At 36.8% G+C, this 23,056-nt stretch overlaps 1 protein-coding gene across 5 annotated transcripts in view; it reads left to right on the top strand.

Annotated features, from left to right (window-relative positions):
• Positions 1-23,056, top strand: part of SMAD2 (SMAD family member 2) — a 101,708-nt gene that overhangs the window by 71,268 nt on the left and 7,384 nt on the right. For all 5 annotated transcript variants that reach the window (XM_082853099.1, XM_082853102.1, XM_082853103.1 and 2 more), the window contains 4 exons: positions 17,174-17,227; positions 18,419-18,631; positions 21,391-21,528; positions 21,712-21,856. In XM_082853099.1, the coding sequence (XP_082709225.1) occupies positions 17,174-17,227; positions 18,419-18,631; positions 21,391-21,528; positions 21,712-21,856 (550 nt within the window). The remainder of the gene's footprint in view (positions 1-17,173; positions 17,228-18,418; positions 18,632-21,390; positions 21,529-21,711; positions 21,857-23,056) is intronic.

Consider the following 23,056-nt stretch of genomic DNA (forward strand, 5'->3'; position numbering starts at 1 on the left):
TCCTTATTAATTGTCTGAATGATCTGTCCATTGGTGTAAATGAGGTGTTAAAGTCCCCCACTATTATTGTGTTACTGTCGATTTCCTCTTATAGTTTTTAGCACTTGCCTTATGTATTGATGTGTTCCTATGTTGGGTGCATATATATTTATAATTGTTATATCTTCTTCTTGGATTGATCCCTTGATCATTATGTCGTGTCCTTCCTTGTCTCCTATAACATTCTTTATTTTAAGGTCTGTTTTATCTGATGTGAGTATTGCTACTTCAGCTTTCTTTTGATTTGCATTTGCATGGAATATCTTTTTCCATCCCCTCACTTTCAGTCTGTATGTGTCCCTAGGTCTGAAGTGGGTCTCTTGTAGAGACAGCATATGTGTGGGTCTTGTTTTTGTATTCATTCAGTGAGCCTCTGCCTTTTGATTGGGGCATTTAATCCATTCACGTTTAAGGTAATTATCGATATGTATCTTCCTATGACCATTTTCTTAATTGTTTTGGGTTTGTTTTTGTAGGTCCTTTTCTTCTCTTGTGTTTCCCACTTAGAGAAGAAGTTCCTAAACATTTGTTGTAGAGCTGGTTTGTGGGGGCTGAATTCTTTTAGCTTTTGCTTGTCTGTAAAGCTTTTGATTTCTCCGTCAAATCTGAATGAGATCCTTGCCGGGTAGAGTAATCTTGGTTGTGGGTTCTTCCCTTTCATCACTTTAAATATGTTATGCCACTCCCTTCTGGCTTATAGAGTTTCTGCTGAGAAATCAGCTGTTAACCTTATGGGAGCTCCTTTATATGTTATTTGTCGTTTTTCCCTTGCTGCTTTCAATAATTTTTCTTTGTATTTAATTTTTGCCAGTTTGATTACTGTGTGTCTTGGTGTCTTTCTCCTTGGGTTTATCCTGTATGGGACTGTCTGCGCTTCCTGGACTTGGGTGGCTATTTCCTCTCCCGTGTTAGGGAAGTTTTAGACTATAATCTCTTCATATATTTGCTCGGGTCCTTTCTCTCTCTCTTCTCCTTCTGGGACCCCAATAATGCGAATGTTGTTGTGTTTAATGTTGTCCCAGAGATCTCTTAGGCTGTCTTCATTTCTTTTCATTCTTTTTTCTTTATTCTGTTCTGCAGCCGTGAATTCCACCATTCTGTGTTCTAGGTCACTTATCCGTTCTTCTGCCTCAGTTATTCTGCTGTTGATTCCTCGTAGTGTGTTTGTCATTTCAGTTATTGTATTGTTCATCTCTGTTTGTTCTTTAATTCTTCTAGGTCTTTATTAAACATTTCTTGCACCTTCTTGATCTTTGCCTCCATTCTTTTTCCGAGGTCCTGGATCATCTTCACTATCATTATTCTAAATTCTTTTTTCTTGAAGCTGGCTTATCTCCACTTCATTTAGTTGTTTTTCTGGTGTTTTATCTTGTTCCTTCATCTGGTATATAGCCCTCTGCCTTTTCATCTTGTCTACCTTTCTGTGAATGTGGTTTTTGTTCCACAGGCTGCAGGACTGTAGTTCTTCTTGCTTCTGCTGTCTGCCCTCTGGTGGATGAGGGTGTCTAAGAGGATTGTGCACGTTTCCTGATGGGAGTGACTGGTCATTAATTCTTTTCTAATGTAAGCATTTAAAATTAAAATTTCCCTCTAAGCCGTACTTTAGCTTCATACCAAAAGTTTTAATAAGTTATTTTTCATTATTATTATTATTATTCAACATCTTTATTGGAGTATAATTGCTTCATAATGGTGTGTTACTTTCTGCTGTATAACAGAGTGAATGAGCTATACATATACATCTATCCGCATAAGGCCTCTCTCTTGCGTCTCCCTCTCACCCTCCCTATCCCACCCCTCTTGGTGGGCAAAGAGCAATGAGCTGATCTCCCTGTGCTATGCAGCTGCTTTCCAATAGCTATCTGTTTTACATTTTGTAGTGTATATATGTCCATGCCACTCTCTCATTTCCTCCCAGCCTACCCTTCCCCCTCCCCATGTCCTGAAGTCCATTCTCTATGTCTGCATCTTTATTCCTGTCTAGCCCCAAGGTTCTTCAGAACCTTTTTTTTTTTTAAGATTTAATATATATGTGTTAGCATACAGTATTTGTTTTTCTCTTTCTGACTTACTCCACTCTGTATGATCCATCCACCTCAGTACAAATAACTCAATTTCGTTTCTTTTTATGGCTGAGTAATATTCCATTGTATATATGTGCCACATATTCTTTATCCATTCATCTTAGGTTGACACTAAGATGGACACTTTGGTTGGTTCCATGTCTTGGCTATTGTAAATAAAGCTGCAGTGAACATTGTGGTACATGACTCTTTTTTTGAGTTATGGTTTTCTCAGGGTATATGCCCAGCAAGGGGATTGCTCTGTCGTATGGTAGTCCTATTTTGAGTTTTTTGAGGAACCTCCATACTGTTCTCCATAGTGGCTGTATCAGTTTACGTTCCCACCAACAGTGCAAGAGGGCTCCCTTTTCTCCACACCCTCTCCAGCATTTATCGTTTGTAGATTTCTTTGATGATAGCCATTCTGACCAGTGTGAGGTGATAACTCATTGTAGCTTTGATTTGCATTTCTCTAATAATAAATGATGTTGAGAATCCTTTCATGTGTTTGTTGGCGATCTGTATATCTTCTTTGGAGAAATTTCTTTTTAGGTTTTCTGCACATTTTTGGATTGGGTTGTTTTTTTTTTTGATATTGAGCTGCATGTGCTGCCTGTATATTTTGGAGATTAATCCTTTGTCAGTTGCTTCGTTTGCAAATATTTTCTCCCATCCTGAGGGTTGTCTTTTCATCTTGTTTATGGTTTCCTTTGCTGTGCAAAAGCTTGTAAATTTCATTAGGTCCCATTTGTTTATTTTTGGTTTTATTTCCATTTCTCTAGGAGGTGGGTCAAAAAGGACCTTGCTTTGATTTACGTCATAGAGTGTTCTGCCTATGTTGTCCTCTAAAAGTTTTATAGTGTCTGCCCTTTATTAGGTCTTTATCCATTTTGAGTTTATTTTTGTGTATGGTGTTAGGGAGTGTTCTAATTTCATTCTTTTCCGTGTAGCTGTCCAGTTTTCCCAGTACCACTTATTGAAGAGGATGGCTTTTCTCCATTGTATATTCTTAACCTCTTTTATCAAAGATAAAGTGACCATATGTGCATGAGTTTATCTTATATTCTTACCTCCTTTATCAAAGATAAGGTGACCATATGTGCATGGGTTTATCTCTGGGCTTTCTATCCTTTTCTATTGATCTATATTTCTATTTTTGTGCCAATACCATACTGCCTTGATTACTGTACGTTTTTAGTATAGTCTGAAGTTAGGGATCCTGATTCTTCCAGCTCCGTTTTTCTTTCTCAAGATTGCTTTGGCTAATCTGGGTCTTTGGTGTTTCTATACAAATTGTGAAATTTTTTTGTTGTAGTTCTGTGAAAAATGCTATTGGTAGTTTGATAGGGATTGCATTGAATCTCTAGATTGCTTTGGGTAGTACAGTCATTTTCACAATATTGATTCGTCCAATCGAAGAACATGGTATATCTCTCCAGTTGTATCATCTTTCATTTCTTTCATCAGTGTCTTATAGTTTTCTGCATACAGGTCTTTTGTCTCCTTAGGTAGGTTTATTCCTAGGTATTTTATTCTTTTTGTTGCAATGATAAATGGGAGTGTTTCCTTAATTTCTCTTTCAGGTTTCTCATCATTACTGTATAGGAATGCAAGAGATTTCTGTGCATTAACTTTGTATCCTGCTGCTTTACCAAATTCATTGATTAGTTCTAGTATCTTTCTGGTGGCATCTTTAGGATTCTCTATGTATAGTATCATGCCATCGGCAAACAGTGACAGCTTTAATTCTTCTTTTCCGATTTGTATTCCTTTTATTTCTCTTTCTTCTCTGGTTGCTGTGGCTAAAACCTCCAAAACTATGTTGAATAATAGTGGCGAGAGTGGACATCCTTGTCTTGTTTCCGATCTTAGAGGTAATGGTTTCAGTTTTTCACCATTGAGAATGATGTTGGCTGTGGGTTTGTCATATATGCCCTTTATTATGTTGAGGTAAGTTCCCTCTGTGCCTACTTTCTGGAGGGTTTGTATGATAAATGGGTGTTGAATATTGTCAAAAGCTTTTTCTGCATCTATTGAGATGATCATAAGGTTTTTCTCCTTCAGGTTGTTAATTTGGCTTATCACATTGATTGATTTGTGTATATTGAAGAATCCTTGCATTCTTGAGATAAACCCCACTTGATCATGGTGTATGATCCTTTTAATGTGCTGCTGGATTCTGTTTGCTAGTATTTTGTTGAGGATTTTTGCATCTATGTTCATCAGTGATATTGGCTTGTAGTTTTCTTTTTTTGTGGCATGTTTGTCTGGTTTTGGTATCAGGATGATGGTGGCCTCGTAGAAGGAGTTTGGGTGTGTTCCTTCCTCTGCTGTGGTTTGAAGAGTTTCAGAACGATAGGTCTTAGCTCTTCTCTAAATGTTTGATAGAATTTGCCTGTGAAGCTGTCTGGTCCTGGGCTTTTGTTCGTTTGAAAATTTTTGATCGCAGTCTCAGTGCTTGTGATTAGTCTGTTTATATTTTCTATTTCTTCCTGGTTCAGTCTCAGAAGGTTGTGCATTTCTAAGAATTTGTCCATTTCTTCCAGGTTGTCCATTTTATTGGCATATAGTTGCTTGTAGTAATCTCTCATGATCCTTTGTATTTCTGCAGTGTCAGTTGTTACTTCTCCTTTTTCATTTCTAATTCTATTGATTTGAGTCTTCTCCCTTTTTTTCTTGATGAGTCTGGCTAATGGCTTATCAATTCTGTTTATCTTCTCAAAGAACCAACTTTTAGTTTTATTGATCTTTGCTATCATTTCCTTCATTTCTTTTTCATTTATTTCTGATCTGATCTGTATGATTTCTTTCCTTCTGCTGACTTTGTATTTTGTTAGTTCTTCTTTCTCTAGTGCCTTTAGGTGTAAGTTTAGATTGTTTATTTGAGATGTTTCTTGAGGTAGGCTTGTATAGCTATAAACTTCCCTCTTAGAAATGCTTTTACTGCATCCCATAGGTTTTGGATCATTGTGTTTTCATTGTCATTTGTCTCTAGGTATTTTTTGGTTTCCTTTTTGATTTCTTCAGTGATCTCTTGGTTATTTAGTAGTGTATTGTTTAGCCTCCATGTGTTTGTATTTATTACACATTTTTTCCTGTAATTGATATCTAGTCTCATAGTGTTGTGGTCGGATAAGATACTTGATATGATTTCAGTTTTCTTAAATTTACCAAGGGTTTATTTGTGACCCTCGATATGGTCTCTCCTGGAGAATGTTCCATGAGCACTTGAGAACAAAGTGTAATCTGCTGTTTTTGGACGGAATGTCCTGTAAATATCAATTAAGTCCCTCTTGTTTAATGTATCATTTAAAGCTAGTGTTTCCTTATTTATTTTCGTTTTGCATGATCAGTCCATTGGTGAAAGTGGGGTGTTGAAATCCCCTACTGTGATTGTGTTACCTTCAGTTTCCCCTTTTATGGCTCTTAGCATTTGCCTTAAGTATTGAGGTGCTCCTATGTTGGGTGCATATATATTTACAATTGTTATATCTTCTTCTTGGATTGATCCCTTGATCATTATGTAGTGTCCTTCCTTATCTCTTGTAATAGTCTTTACTTCAAAGTCTGTTTTGTCTGATATGAGATTTGCTACTCCAATTTTCTTTTGATTTCCATTTGCGTGGAATATCTTTTTCAATCCTGTCACTTTCAGTGTGTATGTGTCCCTAGGTCTGAAGTGGGTCTCTTGTAGACAGCATATATATGGGTCTTCTTTTTTTTTTTTTTTTTTTTTTAATTAATTAATTTATTTATTTATGGCTGTGTTGGGTCTTCGTTTCTGTGCCAGGGCTTTCTCTAGTTGCGGCGAGCGGGGGCCACTCCTCATCATGGTGCGCGGGCCTCTCACTATCGCAGCCTCTCCTGTTGTGGAGCGCAGGCTCAGCAATTGTGGCTCATGGGCCCACCCGCTCCGCGGCATGTGGGATCCTCCCAGGTCAGGGCTCGAACCCGTGTCCCCTGCATCGGCAGGCAGACTCTCAACCACTGCGCCACCAGGGAAGCCCGGGTCTTCTTTTTTTATCCGTTCAGCCAGTCTGTATCTTTTGGATGCAGCATTTAATCCATTTACGTTTAAGGTAGCTATCGATATGTATGTTCCTGTTACCATTTTCTTAATTGTTTTAGGTTTGTTATTGTAGGTCTTTTCCTTCTCTTGTGTTTCCTGCCTAGAGAAGTTCCTTTAGCATTTGTTGTATAGCTGGTTTGCTGGTGCTGAATTCTTTTAGCTTTTGCTTGTCTGTAAGGGTTTTAATTTCTCCATCGAATCTTCATGAGATCCTTGCTGGGTAGAGTAATCTTGGTTGTAGGGTTTTCTCTTCCATCACTTTAAATATGTCCTGCCACTCCCTTCTGGCTTGCAGAGTTTCTGCTGAAAGTTCAACTGGTAACCTTATGGGGATTCCCTTGTATGTTAATTGTTGCTTTTCCCTTGCTGCTTTTAATATTTTTTCTTTGTATCTAATTCTTGATAGTTTGATTAAAATGTGTCTTGGTGTGTTCCTCCTTGGATTTATCCTGTTTGGGACTCTCTGTGCTTCCTGAACTTGATTGACTATTTTCTTTCCCATATTAGGGAAGTTTTCAACTATAATCTCTTCAAATATTTTCTCAGTCCCTCTTTTAATATCTTCTTCTGGGACCCCAGTAATTCGAATGTTGGTGTGTTTAATGCTGTCCCAGACATCTCTCAGATTGTCCTCAATTCTTGTCTTTCTTTTTCCTTTATTCTGCTCTGCGGTAGTTATTTCCACTATTTTATCTTCCAGGTCACTTACCCGTTCTTCTGCCTCAGTTATTCTGCTATTGATTTCTTCTAGAGAATTTTTAATTTCATTTATTGTGTTGTTCATCATTGTTTGTGTGTTCTTTAGGTCTTCTAGGTCCTTGTTAAATATTTCTTGTATTTTCTCCATTCTGTTTCCAAGATTTTGGATCATCTTTACTATCATTACTCTGAAGTCTTTTTCAGGTAGACTGCCTGTTTCCTCTTCATTTGTTTGGTCTGGTGGGTGTTCTCCTTGCTTGTTCATCTGCTGTGTATTTCTCTGTCTTCTCATTTTGCTTAACTTACTGTGTTTGGGGTCTATGTTTCACAGGCTGCAGGTTCATAGTTCCCGTTGTGTTTGGTGTCTGCTCCCAGTGGGTAAGGTTGTTTCAGTGGGTTGTGTACCTCTTCCTGGTAGAGGGGACTGGTGCCCATGTTCTGGTGGATGAGGCTGGATCTTGTCTTTCTGGTGGGCAGGGCCACGTCCAGTGGTGTGTTTTGGGGTGTTTGTGAACTTACCATTTTAGGCAGCCTCTCTGCTAATTGGTGGTTTTGTGTTCCTGTCTTGCTAGTTGTTTGGCATAGGGTGTCCAGCACTGTAGCTTGCTGGTTGTTGAGTGCAGCTAGGTCTTAGCGTTGAGGTGGAGATCTCTGGGAAAGCTTTCCCTGTTTGATATTGCATGGGGCCAGGAGGTCTCTGGTGGACTAATGTCCTGAACTTGGCTCTTCCACCTCACAGGCTCAGGCCTGACACCCGGCCATCGTACCAAGACCCTGTCAGCCACACGGCTCAGAAGAAAAGGGAGAGAAGAAAAAATTAGAAAGTAGGAAAATAAATAAATAAAATAAAGTTATTAAAATAGAAAAAAATTATTAAAAATAAAAAAACTAGGAAGTAAAAAAAAAAGAGAGAAAGAAAGCAGAGAGCAACCAAACCAAAAAACAAATTCTCCAATGATAACAAGCATTAAAAACTATATTAAAAAAGAAAAACAAAAGGACAGCCAGAACCCTAGGACAAATGGCAAAAGCAAAACTGTATAGACAAAACCACACAAAGAAGCTTACACATACTCACAAAATGAGAAAAAGGAAAATATATATATATATTAAAAAATTTAAAAAGGAAGAGAGCAACCAAATCAATGAACAAATCTACCAGTGATAATAAACTCTAAGTACTAAACTAAGAATAACATAAAACCAGAAACAAATTAGATGCAGAAAGCAAACCCCAAGCCTGCAGTTGCTCCCAAAGTCCATCACCTCAATTTTGGGATTATTTGTTGTCTATTCAGGTATTCCACAGATGCAGGATACATCAAGTTGACTGTGGAGATTTAAGCCGCTGCTCCCGAGGCTGCTGGGAGAGATTTCCCTTTCTCTTCTTTGTTCGCACAGCTCCCAGGGGCTCAGCTTTGGATTTGGCTCCACCTCTGCGTGTAGGTTGCCTGAGGGCGTCTGTTCCCCACCCAGACAGGACGGGGTTAAAGGAGCAGATGATTAGGGGGCTCTTTCTCACTCGGGCTCAGGGGAGTGAGGGGTACAAAATGAGGGGCAAGCCTGCTGTGGCAGAGGCCGGCGTGACGTTGCACCAGCCTGAGGCGCACCATGTGTTCTCCCAGGGATGTTGTCCCTGGATCACGGGACCCTGGCAGTGGCGGGCTGCACAGACTCACAGGTGGGGAGGTGTGGAGAGTGACCTGTGCTCGCACACAGGCTTCTTGGTGGCTGCAGCAGCAGTGTTAGTGTCTCATCCCCATCTCTGGGGTCCGCGCTGATAGCTGCGGCTTGAGCCCATCTCTGGAGCTTGTTTAGGTGTTTCTCTGAATCCCCTCTCCTCGCTCACCCTGAAACAATAATGGTCTCTTACCTCTTAGGCAGGTCCAGACTTTTTCCTAGACTCCCTCCTGGCTAGCTGTGGTGCACTAGCCCCCTTCAGGCTGTGTTCATGCAGCCAACCCCAGTCCTCTCCCTGGGATCTGACCTCCGAAGCCTGAGCCTCAGCGCCCAGCGCTCACCTGCCCCGGCAGCTGAACAGGGAAGCCTGTCAGGCTGGTGAGTGCCGGTCGGCACCCATCCTCTGTGGGGGAATCTCTCCGCTTTGCCCTCTGCACCCCTGTTGCTGTGCTCTCCTCCGTGGCTCCGAAGCTTCCCCCCCGCTACCCTGCGTCTCCGCCACTGAAGGGGCTTCCTAGTGTGTGGAAACTTTTCCTCCTCCACAGCTCCCTTCCAGAGGTGCAGGTCCCATCCCTATTCTTTTGTCTCTGTTTTTTCTTTTTTCTTTTGCCCTGCCCAGGGACATGGGGAGTTTCTTGCCTTTTGGGAAGTCTGAGGTCTTCTGCCAGCGTTCAGTAGGTGTTCTGTAGGAGCTGTTCTACATGTAGATGTAGTTTTGATGTATTTGTGGGGAGGAAGGTGATCTCCCATGTTTTACTCCTCCCCCATCTTGAAGGCACCCCCCCTTCATTGTTATTTAATTATTATTATCATTAAAGTTTTTTCGAATTCTTGTGATATCTTCTTTGATCCATGATTATTTAGAAGTCTGGTCTTTTAGAAGTATGGGGGTTTTCTATATAGTTCATTGATTTCTCACTTAATTCCATTATGATTCAAATACACTATGTATGATTTCAGTCCTTTGAAATTTACTAAAAATTATTTTATGCCACAACATGGCTTATTTATCTTGATGAGAGTTCCATTTATACTTTTAAAAATGTTGTTCAATTGTAGTGTTACTCTAAATGTCACTTAGGATCATTGATGGTATTGTTTAAATCTTGACTCTGTCTGATTTCTTTCTATTTGTTATACCAGTCACAGAGAGGAGGGTTAAAATCTCTTAACTGTGACTTTGGATTTGTCTGTTTTTCCTTTTAGTCCTGTCAGTTTTTGCTTCATGTATTTTTTTTTTTTTTTTTTGCGGTACATGGGCCTCTCACTGCTGTGGCCTCTCGCACTGCGGAGCACAGGCTTTGGACGCGTAGGCTCAGCGGCCATGGCTCACGGGCCTAGCCACTCCGCGGCACGTGGGATCTTCCCGGACCGGGGCACGAACCCGTGTCCCCTGCATTGGCAGGCGGACTCTCAACCACTGTGCCACCAGGGAAGCCCCTGCTTCATGTATTTTGAATCTCTGTTATTAAGTGGTGCACATTTAAATTGTCCTGCTGATGAAGTGACCCTTTTTATAAAATGTGTCTCATATAATAAACATCACCATATATTCTTATTTCACAGATGGCATGGTATATTTACTTTTACCATCCTTTTACTTTTGGTCTACCTGCATCTTTAAATTTAAAATGTGTCTCTTGTGGATACCTTTCTATGTCTTACTTAATCTAACAATCATTGTCTTTTCTTTTTTTTTTAATATATTTATTTATTTTTGGCTGTGTTGGGTCTTCGTTTCTGTGCGAGGGCTTTCTCTAGTTGTGGTAAGCGGGGGCCACTCTTCATCACAGTGCGCGGGCCTGTCACTGTCCTGGCCTCTCTTGTTGCAGAGCATAGGCTCCAGACACGCATGCTCAGTAGTTGTGGCTCACGGGCCCAGTTGCTCCGCGGCATGTGGGATCTTCCCAGACTAGGGCTCGAACCCATATCCCCTGCATTGGCAGGCAGATTCTCAACCACTGCGCCACCAGGGAAGCCCAACAATCATTGTCTTTTAATTGGAGTATTTAGTTCCTTTATAATTAATGTAGTTCTTAATAATCATTGGGTTTGGGTTACCATTTTTCTGTTTCTTTTTTGTCTGTGCTATCTGGTTTTTGTTCCTCTGTTCCTGATTTTCTGACTTCTTTAGATTAATCGAATATATTTATATTTGAATCCACTCTGTTTACTCTCTTGAATTTGTAGCAGTATCACTTAGTATTATTTTCTCAGTGAGTGTTCTCGTGATTACAGTGTATATCCCCTATCATCATCTTCTACTTAGAATGTTACTTAAATTGTAATATTTTACAACTTCATGTGAAATATAGGAACTTTACAACACTATAATTCCATTCACCTACCTCTGTCATTTGTGCTAGTGTTTTCATATATTTTATTTATAAATATGTATAAACCCCCAAATGTTATTTTTTGCTTTAGACTTTGAGGTTTTTAAAATTATTTTAAAGAATTGAAAAGTAATGTTTTGTATTTACCTACCTTTTTTTCCATTTCTGCTCTTCTTTTCCTGTAGACATTTGTCCAGTTGTTTTAGCACCATAAGTTGAAGATACTTTTCTTTCTTCATTGATTTACCTTGGTTTCTTTGTTGAAAATCAAGTGATAAGGTATATGTGTGTCTAACTTTTGGTCTTCTCTAAGCCAGTTCAATGACTTCATTTCAGATAATCTGTTTTTCAGTTTCATAACTTCGATTTTAAACTCTTTATCTGATAAGTCCAGTATCTGGTTTATATGTAGTTTTGCTTGTGTTAACTTTAAAGTCTTGATTATGGGTCAGTTTTTCCTACTTCTTTGCATGTCTCATGTTTTTTTAGTTGGATGCTGGATATTGTATATAAAATAATACTAGAGTATAATATAGATAATATTTTCCTTATTGAAAGACTCACCCTTTTCTTTCTCTGGTTGCTAAGTTGGGGATCTAATCTCTTCCATATATTAGGAGTTGAGTTGAATAGGTGATAATTTAATTCTTAACATCAAATCACCTCAGGTTTTAAGGAGGGGCAGTCCCCTACCTCAGCAGGTCTTTCAGATATGAGTATGGTGAGACTGTAGGATCTCTCACTGCTTTGCAGCCTTTGCCTGAAACTTCCTGTGCTACCATGTACTACTCAGCTAAAGACATGAGGGTTAGAATTGGCTAATGAAGAAGACTGTATCTGTGGTTGGGCTTCTCAGATTCCAGTTGCCAGCGTGTGGCCATTAAAATTTCAGCTGGTTTCTCCTTTGGCAAGTACAATCCTACATGTGTTTGTGTCCTAACTTGGCAGATACTCCCAGCAATGAAAATGGTTACCACTCTCTACTTGAATAGGAAGAGCTCATCCTTCTCTAAACTACTTCACTTAGACTTAAATGGATCTACAGTTTTGGGGTCACTTTTTGGTAAAAAATATATATTTTTTTAGTGTTTCTGATATTTTCTTATTGTAGGAGCAAGGTTTTTTCCAACAGTCTTCTACATTCTAGCCATAAGGGGAACCCTATAGAAGGAACAAATAAAAACACAAGAAGAGCAACTGTATTCTCATTATGAACATAATTCATGCTTGTAGAAAATTTGGAAATACATAGAACATAATAAAGAAACATGAAGGAAGTGTGTATTTTTAAAGTGGAATTGACATAGTACCTATTTCTTTTATTTTTGCTTAATCTCACATTTTTACCATTCCATGTCAAATAAAAGTTAAACAGTATTTTACAGGTTAAAATTATAATGCAGCATTTTGAATTATGCAACAAGTGGATGTTCATTATAAAAAATAAACAGGTAAAACAAGAAACTTTAAACATTATATGTAATTCATAAAAAACAGTACTGCAATGAACATCATAGAAAGATAGGTAGAAAGTGACAGAGGAATTTGCACCTAGGATCTCAGATTCTAGAAATTCTGTTCTTAACTACTGCACTACACTTCCTCTGGCTCGTTTCAGATGACATGGGGAGAAATGCCTGCTTTTGCAATATATTGCTGAGGTAAGACTTGTTTGGTGATTAGGTAGGGATATGGTTGAAGGAATAATCCATCATGATTCTCAGTTTTTTGAAGGGTTTGTGAATGCGATTGGTCTGTGTATTCAGTAAATGAGATTCTTTTAAAGCATATGTTTAAGCCTTTTTTGGTATAAAAACAAAATCGTAGATAATTTTAGTTCTTCGGGATTATCTCTGTAATATGAATGCAAAGAAGATAAAACTAAATGATTTTAAGGCCTTTAACTTTCCTGTCCTTCCATATATGCCTTTTGAAAGAATAAGTCTATTTTTATTTTCTTATTTGAATGATAGTAACTTATGGTTAGTTAACACACTGAAACTTATAAAAGTAAAATATACATTTCTTTGCCGTTAATTTTGCTCAAGAAATTCAAAGTAATTTTAATATTTCTCAAAAAGTTATAGATACTAAGCATGTAACTTATCTCATACCAAAATGAATTCCATTTAGAGAAAATGCTTAAATTAAAAAATGAGACTCTCGGGCTTCCCTGGTGGCGCAGTGGTTGAGAGTCCGCCTGCCGATGCAGGGGACATGGGTTGGTGCCCCGGTCCGGGAAGATCCCACATGCCGCAGAGCGGCTGGGCCCGTGAGCCATGGCTGCTGAGCCTGCACGTCCAGAGCCTGTGCTCCGCAATGGGAGAGGCCACAACAGTGAGAGGCCCACGTACTGCAAAAAAAAAAAAAAAGAGACTCTAATTTCTAGGACATGGCATTGAAGCAAGAACTATGCAACATATAAAACCATAGAAGAAAAGGTTGATAAATTTGAATATATAAAATTTAAAATGTTACCACTACACACCTGTTAGAATGATCAAAATCTGAATTCTGCCGAGGATGTGGAGCAACAAGATCATTGCTGATGGGAATGCAAAATGAATGGTACAGCCACTTTGGAAGACAGATTGGCAGACTCTTACAAAACTAAACATACTCTTACCATGTGATCAGCAGTCATGCTCCTTAGTATTCACCTAAAATAGTTGAAAATTTATGTACACACAGAAACTTGCACATGGATGTTTTTAGTGGCTTTATTCATAATTGCCAAAATTTGGAAGCAACCAAGATGTCCTTCAGTAAGTGAATGAATAAATAAACTGTGGCATATCCAGACAATGGAATGTTATTCAGTGCTAAAATGAAAACTGCTAAATAAAGGCATGAAAATATATGGAACATTAAATGCATATTACAAGTCAAAGAAGCCAATCTGAGAAGGCTACATACTTTATGATTCCAGCTATGTGATGTTCCAGAAAAGGCACAAACAACTATAGAGACAGTAAAAAGATCAGTGATTGCTAGGGGCTAGAGGGCAGGGAGGGATGAACAGGTAAGCACAGAAGATTTTTAGGGAAGTGTAACTATTTGGTATGAAACTACAATAGTGAATACATGTCATTATACATTTGTCAAAATTTGTAGAAAGTACAGAACCAAGGATGAACCCTAATGTAAATTAAGGGCTTCGAGTGATAATGATGTCTGTGTAGGTTCCTCAGTTACAAGAAATTTACGTTGTGGCACGCGACTCTGATGGCAGGCGAGGTTATGTGTACATGGGTGTATGGGAACTCTTGTAAATTATGCTCAATTTTGCTGTGAACCTAAAACTCTAAAAAATAATGTTATAAAAAATTTTTTTTAACCTTGAAAGACCTACCAAAACAAACCAAAAATCTTGGGGAAATGTTTGTAAATGTATGACAAGCCTAATAACTGATTTCTAAATTTAAAACTTACAAATAAAGAGGAAAAAGACAGTAGTTAATAGAAAAGGGACATAAAGAACATGAGTGCACTATTTATAACAAAATAAAAATAAGTAAAATTTTTAAATATCAGAGTTGCCCCATTTAAACCTTTCAAATTGTTATATGTCAGAAGGTAGTGACATGGCATGAAGAAACGCTCATAAACTGTTGGTGGGTCTAAACATTTTGGGAGGGTACTTTGGTACTTATAAAAGTTTAACCTCACATTCCTTTTGATCTAACATTTCCTTGTTGAAAAATGTATCCTACAAATATCTGTGAACTTGTATGCAAGGTTATGTGCACAAGGATTTCTCTAGATGTTTTAGCTGCAAGTAATAGAAACTAGCTTTAAATAGTGAGATCATTACTTCTCATAACTGGAAGTTCCAGACTTCAGTAGAAGCATGTATATACGAATAACTAATAGGTTAATCATCATTTAACCTGGCTCTGTTTAAGAAAAAAGTTTCTAAAAACTTCTGTTAGCTAATAAATTTTTATTAATTTAACTTCTAAAAATTTTATATATGATTTTAATCGACTTTCCTTTTCATAATATATAGTTCTAACTTTTATCACATCTGACTGGACTCCTCTTAGTCTAAATTAATGAACTGTGACTCTACTAGTCACTTCTTATAAGTATTTAATAGAGGGAGTAAACAGTTAAAAGATGAAAAATTGGGCAGTTTCCTCCATTTCTAATAGTGGCTTTGTTTATTTTATCTCAGCTTCAGGAAACAGCAGTGAGTTTTAGTTCATTGTTCTAAATATATTTTGACCTTTCATAGCTGTACCTGTTGTGACTTGCCAACAGATTTTTCAAACTGAAGAATAAAAAAAGAACATAAGAACTTTGTTATGGAAGGCTGTTCTGTCTTCTCAAAAATCATTATCACCTGTTCTTTATTTTTTATTCATTTGTTTATGTGGAAATTGCTGTTTCACCTGTGTTGCCTGGTATTTTAGGTCATGGTTATAGTGTGGAGAGGGGAGAGGTCCACAGGGGGCATCTGACCTTATTCTACATCTATGCCATTGCTATATTTTTAAAGCTTGGGGGCTGTAAGTCATGCTTTTTTGGGTAACATTTTCAAAATATGTAGAGAATAATGATAAGAAAACAAAATTTTTCCTACAATTATAATATGATTATTTAACAACAGTTTACAACAAATATGTTTTAAAATTTAGTTGCATGAAATTGAGTGAAGTAATCTCAGTCACTGTTTTTCTTGTGTCTGTGGTTCTTCCTTCTTTTTCTTATTTTATGTGTTTGTGCCCCCTCCTCCCTTATTTTCTTGATTAGATTTTAGCAAGTTTACCTAAAACTGGAAGAAATGAATACTTTTCTAATAAATATAATTTACTGAAACTGACTCCAGGAAATAGAGCTGTCTGAACAGTCAACCTTCATAGAAGAAATAGAGATGTGTCTTAGAATAAACCCTAGAAAATTTTTAACTGCAAAGAATTTCACATGGGAATTCTACTGAAATATTAAAGAATGTGTTATTCCAATGCTAAGTAGTTTAAATAAACTGTTACAGAGCATAGAAAAGACTTAAATCTTCTAGCTTGTCTTTATGAGACAGCGTAACATTTGTGCTTGCAACATAAATCTGCAGACCAGTATTGCGTATGATTATTGATGCAGAATTCCTAAATAAAGAATTTTCTCTCTTTCATCCTCACAGCCAGCATCACACTTAATGGGCAAATACTAGAAGTAGTTCCTTAAAGTTAAGAGTAAGCCAAGAATTTCTGGTATCACCACTGTTTTATCAAAATGTGACATACCCCAAAATGATTGGTAAATTATATCACATAAAAGTTTTATTTAATACTGCTTAGTCAAAATTGGGATGAAGAATCATAAGCCAGATGACCAAATATTTACATCCCATACCATGAAAGGACTAATATCACTAAAACATAAAGAGCCTTCTGTAAATCAGTGAGAAAAGTGATCAACACCACAATAGAAAATTGAGCAAAAGAAAAGAACAGACTATTCACAGGACGGAAATAAAATATAAACAAGTATTCAACTGCTCAATGTCATTTATAAGAGAGATACAAATTAAAACTATACTTGTTAAGACCTTGTTCTTACTTATCAACAGTAGCACATGAGCCTCCCCTATTTATGTTGTTGCTGGGAATGTAAACTGGTACAACCTCTATAGATGACAATTTTGGCAAAATTTATCAGGTTACAGATGGACAACCCTTTGATTTGGCAGTTTCTCTTTTAGAGCCTACCCTTAAGATACAATTGAGAATATACATAGTGTGCGAGATTAGTTATTGGAATCTTGGTTCTTAAAGCAAAAGATTGAAGATAACCTGAATATCCATCAATATGGGATCATAATATTCCATATGTAATGTTATGCAGCTAATAGATGAATGGATGGATGGATGGATAAATACATACATAAGTAAAAGGGAAACATCAACATCTCTGATAGAATAAGTAATATAAAAGCAAAGTTCAGAACTGTGTTACCATTTGTACACAAAAAGCAGGAGGCACAGAACACAATATATTATATGGTTTGAAGAATATTTCTGGAAAGGTACACAAAGAACTGGCAACATTGGATGCCTTTGGAAGAGGGTAGCTTGAAGCCAGGACTTTTTTGTATCTTTTATCTATTGAAGCTTCCAAAATTAAACTTCCATTAAGCAGTTGTATATTTTGAATCCTTGGTATGTAAATTATCTGTGTATTATCTGTGACCATTACAACCAGATACAATCAGTTTTATTATTTATTTGGTTAGAACTTATGGAAATACTTTTACAGCTGTTTTAAAATTGAATCTTTTGTTTCAGGATCTCCAGCAGAACTATCTCCTACTACTCTTTCCCCTGTTAATCATAGTTTGGGTAAGTTGCAAATACTTTTCCCCTACTGTTTTTATACCTTTTTAATTAAATGTCCTTTCTGGTAATTATTTTCCATATATATGAGAAAGAGATCCCAGCGAATAATCAAATGATTGTTCAACTTAGTGCTTTCTAAAAATGATACTGATAATGTGCCTCAATATTACTAAAACTCTTTTCTCCTGGCACATATAAGAAGTTAATAATCTTTTTATTCATGGAAATCATATTCATGAAAAATGTTCTTATATGGCTAGATTTTTATGTATATATTTAGTTTCTGGTGTATTTTATAATAGCAATTATTCATATGAGATGTGTGTATAAATATATATAGACATATATCACTCACATGTACATGTAGTATGGGAGATGATATATATATGTGATAGCTAATACATATGTATATATGTGTGTATACGGTCTGTAGTTTATTCTTGGTCTTCATTTTACCTCACTATTTCACAGTTTCTTTTCAGTTTCTACACATTGGAATTTGTTCTATAAAATTGTCATTTTTTTCCCATGATATTGCTTATGATGCATTTTAATCAAAATGACAGCACTTAAATACATGTGATCCTCATTTTCCCATGAAATATGTAGATTCTTTTGATTTATATTCTGTTTCCACTTGCATACTGTATGTTTTCTTTTTTTTTGTATGTTTTATTACTTTCTGTTTCTTGTGTATATTTGGGTTTTCTATTTTTGTAACTAGGGTAACTCAGTGAGAATCTCATGTTAAAATAGACAAATGTCAAAAATATATTGTATTTTGTGTCCTATCATGACATCTTTTTTTTCCCTGTGGCTTTTGACTCATTAATCTTTGCTTCAGCTTTGTTCTACTCTGTCCTACCCAAAATTAACTTTATAATATGCAAATTGACTGTGGCACAAGCAGGGCAAAACTACTGTTAGAGTAAATGATCCACCGTAAAGTCTAAGAAAGCTGTTTGAAGATTAGAATGACTTAATGAGATAGGGGAAATTTGAGAAATTGAAAATCTGGAGTGCTCTTTGGAATCTGGAGTTCGTGATGTAGATGTTAAGTCTGTTTCCTGGGCTGTTGCCAGTGTAGGCTGGCATAGAACATGTAAAGGTGATGATATTCAGTCTATTCTTGGCTTGAGGTGGCTTGAATTATTCACACACATTTCTTTTATGTGTTTGTTTTTTCTGCCCCAGATTTGCAGCCTGTTACTTACTCAGAACCTGCATTTTGGTGTTCAATAGCGTATTACGAATTAAACCAGAGGGTTGGAGAGACCTTCCATGCATCACAGCCCTCACTCACCGTAGACGGCTTCACAGATCCATCAAATTCAGAGAGGTTCTGCCTAGGTTTACTCTCTAACGTCAACAGAAATGCTACGGTAGAAATGACAAGAAGACATATAGGTATGTTTTTTTCCCTTATGTGAAAAACCAATGCCATATACTCATAATGTGAGCATTATGTGGTTTACCACATCAAGAGATTGTGTGCAAAAAAGCCTGCCTTCTGTCTTCCACCTTAAGGGCAGTCATGTTGAAGTGCACAGCTTCACAGCTTTTAGTAGATCCTGGTGATCCTTCTGTCTGTGAACTTTTATCTTGAGCTTCTGTTAATTTGGCACCCTCAATACTGGGAAGTCCTTCAATAAATACGTGTTAAAATAACTTTACTCTGCTGAGCCTCTACCAGTCATAAAATTGTCATGTTCAGATTTTAGGGATGTAATTTTAACAAATCATGAATTTTTTTTTCAGTTTGTTTACATCTCCTAGTTTTTTCCCCCTTTCAGTGAATTCATATGTCAGATCTGCACACTATTAATCTGATGCAGGATATCTAAAACAAGAACGACCATTTAATTTGTTCAAAAATAATTCATAGAATCTCAAAATGTGGTAATCCCAGGCACCCTTTCAGCAAGTTGGTGAGGTAAAAACAATTTTCACAGTGGTACTAAGATGCTGTTTGCCATTTTCACTCTTGTTCTCTCTTGACTGTACAGTGAAGTATTCCAGAGGCTTACAAGGCTTACGATTTTGCAAGGAATTAAATGTAGACTCTGATGAGAATTCTACTGTCTTCTCTTAAGCCAGACATTAAGGATATTTGCAAAAATATAAAACATTGCTACTCTTCTCACTAATTTTTTCTTTGGTTTGCAAAATAGTTATTTTTCACAAACTTGTTTATGTTAATATGTAGTGGGTTTATTATTTTGATTTTCAAATGAATTAACTTTTTTGAATCTCAGCTTTCACACATAATATGGTAAGTTTGCATAGATGTAATCCACATAAACAACAACTCTTTGGGTCGTCAGTAGTTTTTTGACAATGAGGTAAAAAATAGTTTGAGCGCCACAAAAATAACTAACATAGTTCTCATCACCTTAAAGTAACTTCTTTTGATAATAATTTGCTTCTGTTCATTTAATTAACCATCACCTCCTATGAGAAATAATGCTGATCACTAAAGAGTCAATGTGATATTGCAAAGTGCTAGTGACTTCAGAGGTCTGTTAGTTGGCTCCATGTGGAATTTCTCAAATCTTGCTTGGTGTATAAATTTTATATCATCTTCCTAAGGTACTCAGGTATCTTATAGGTGAGGAAGGCCTCTGAATATCTGCCCTCTTTTCAGTAAAACAGTTCTGATTTTTCCATGTTCTAATTAGGGCTCTGCATAAACATTTAACAAAAGGTTTACCCTACCTCATTTACTTCTGTACAAAATTTTAGAGTGCTGTAATTATTGGATCATCTTTTTTTACTTTTGATTTCTAGTTTATTGGGTGCTTTTGATCAGAAACTATAGCCTGAAAAATCTCTACTTTTTGGACTTAATGTTTTCCTAATGGTCAAGTGAACAACTTTATTTTTTATATAAGTATTCTGTAGTCATTAAGAGAACTGGGCACCAGGTTCCATATTTATGTAGTAAATCTGGCTTGTTGGTTTTTATTAATTTTCTTTTGCTGCGTAACATATTACCACACATTTACCAGCCTAAAACCACACAAATTTACTGTGTCACAGTTTTTGTGGGTTAGGAGTCTCCTCAGGGTCTCACAAAGGGAAATCAAAGGGTCAGCTGGGCTGTGTTCTCATCTGAAGCTTGAGGTCCTTTTCCAAGCTCACAGGTGATTATTGCAGAGTTCACTTCCTTGAAGTTGTGGCGCTGAGATCCTCATTTCCTGCAGACTGTAAGCTAGAGGCTGCTATCAGCAACTAGAGGCCACCTGCGTGGCCCCCTCCATCTTCACAGTCAGCAGTGAAGACTGTTGTGTTGAATTCCTGTTGCTCACACTTTGAATCACTTTCACCAGGGCCAGCCCAGTCCCTTTTAAGGGCTGTCACCTGATTAAGTCAGGCCCACCAAAGGTAGTCTTAGTTTCTTATGGTCAGTTGATTTGAGAACTTAATTACATCTGAAAAATCCCTTTAAGCAGTATGTAGATTAGTGTTTGATTGAATAATTGAGAAGATAAATACACCGGGGTGAGAATCTTAAGTGCTATCTTAGAATTCTGCTTTTCACAATTTTTTCTTTAATCCTTGTATTGCTAATATTTTATGTATATTTGATCCGCTCATATTTTATGTATATATTTGATCTGTCAAATTCTGAAAGGTATATTAAAATCTCCCAATATAATTTTTTCTTATCTAATTCTGCTTATATAAATAGGGACCTAGTTGCCCCCATAATATATATAGTTATAAAAGGGGCAGATGACTCTGACCTCTTGATAATTTTTATTACCTTTTTTCTTAACCATAGTGGGCTCTTTAAAGAAATACTGTTTATTATAATGAAGGCATATTAATCCAGACATTAGTTAATTCCTTCAAATGAATTCTTTATTTAGAAATAACTGTAATTTGTATGAAATTCTTTATTTTGCTATGCATTCACTTTTCTGCGTTGCTTAAGTATTTTTGATAAGCACGTATTATCTTTACAAATCAATAAAATCATTTTTAAAAAATACTTGGAAAAATGTACAGTGGTATGTTTCAAAGTTAGATTTCAAAAAAGCATAGCTATGGAAAAAGTCATCAAAATACTTTATGTCATTTTACTATCCTCTGAGAAGACTCTTTGAAAGTCATGCTGAAATAGTAAATGTTGTAAAACTAATTCCATATATATTTTGTTTTAGGAAGAGGAGTGCGCTTATATTACATAGGTGGAGAAGTTTTTGCTGAGTGCCTAAGTGATAGTGCAATCTTTGTGCAGAGCCCCAATTGTAATCAGAGATACGGCTGGCACCCTGCAACAGTGTGTAAAATTCCACCAGGTATGGATACAACAATGTAAATAAACCTATTGTATCAACTTGCTGAGTTTTTCTTTGCTATTACTTTTAGGAGTCAGGAGATGATTTGCATGCTCATATTCTAAAATCTGTAGCCCTTTTAAAATGATTTTCTAATAGTAATATTCTTTTTACATAATTTTTAAATCTTTTTCTCAATCGTAGGCTGTAACCTGAAGATCTTCAACAACCAGGAATTTGCTGCTCTTCTGGCTCAGTCTGTTAATCAGGGTTTTGAAGCCGTGTATCAGCTAACTAGAATGTGCACCATAAGAATGAGTTTTGTGAAAGGGTGGGGAGCAGAATACCGGTATGAAATACATATTCGGTTCTTAAATTTCCACAACGTAATTCTTTTTTCTTTCATTCTTTGTATCTTCTGAAGTTCATGTGTATTTATTTTCCTTGAGGTTTATAGAGTCAGCAGATCTTTATGTAAAATAACAAAAGAAAGTTGGAGGCCTCTGGATTCAAAACTATTGCAAATTCCTGTGCTGGCATTATGGAACAAAGAATTAAAACGTGTATGGACGGGTACTGTAATAGAATGCAGAGTGTTAAATACCATAAATGGCATATTGGAAGGGTTATGTCAGTTCCTGGAAGGAGAGATGTTTCGCTGGGGCTGGGGGAGGTAGTGATGACACAGGGTCTGGGTTCTGAAAGATGCCTAGGATTTCAGTAGTCACAGGTTTGTGGGGTGGGAAGTGATGATCCTGGCAGTAGAGTACAGTTCAGTTTGACTGGAGTATAGAAAGTAAAGAAGAATAAGGCTGGACAAATAAGTTGAGACAACTTCAGTATAAGGTTAAAAGGTGGAACTTCATTCAGTAATAGAAGGGAGTACTTGTTAGGGGCCAGGCACTGTGCTGTGTTTTAGGTGCAGTATCTCACGCCTTTCAACATGGCTAAGAATTACTGTTGCTGTCTTTATCCTTTCTTTATAAGGTTGCAATCTTTCTAAGGTAAAAAATGGTCCAGACTAATATTTATTTGGAAGTAGGCTTAGAAAAGATTTGATAGTTTGCCCAAGGACACATTCTAAGTGGTAGAGATGAGACTTGAGGAAAGCTCTGCTTGACTCTTAACCTCTTCTCTAAGGATAGTAAGTAGCAGTTATGTAATTGAGTTTTACCAAAGCTAATCTGTCATCAAGGGGTAAGATAGATTACGCTATTGATAAATTAAACAGTTGATTAGATTCCACAGCAAAGACAGGGAATACTTCATCAGCATATTAAAGAATGAAAGTGTAAGTGAAATACTTAGTCTTTCTTCAGTTCACATTGCTTACTATCTGAATGTCTGCTTAAGAAGATATTCATATAGAATGGTAATAGTACTCCTGTTTCATTCAGCAGTTTGGGCCCTTCTTCAGAATTTATTTCATTTCATTTGAATTTGATTCCCTGTATTAAGTTTTGTGAGGTGTGTGACTTTTGTGATGGTGAGATTTGAGATCTACTGGTTTGAATACTTTTATAAATATATGTGTTATATATGTATATTC

The sequence above is a fragment of the Leucopleurus acutus genome (assembly GCF_964270905.1).
Source record: "Leucopleurus acutus genome assembly, chromosome: 13".
Lineage (NCBI taxonomy): Eukaryota > Metazoa > Chordata > Mammalia > Artiodactyla > Delphinidae > Leucopleurus > Leucopleurus acutus.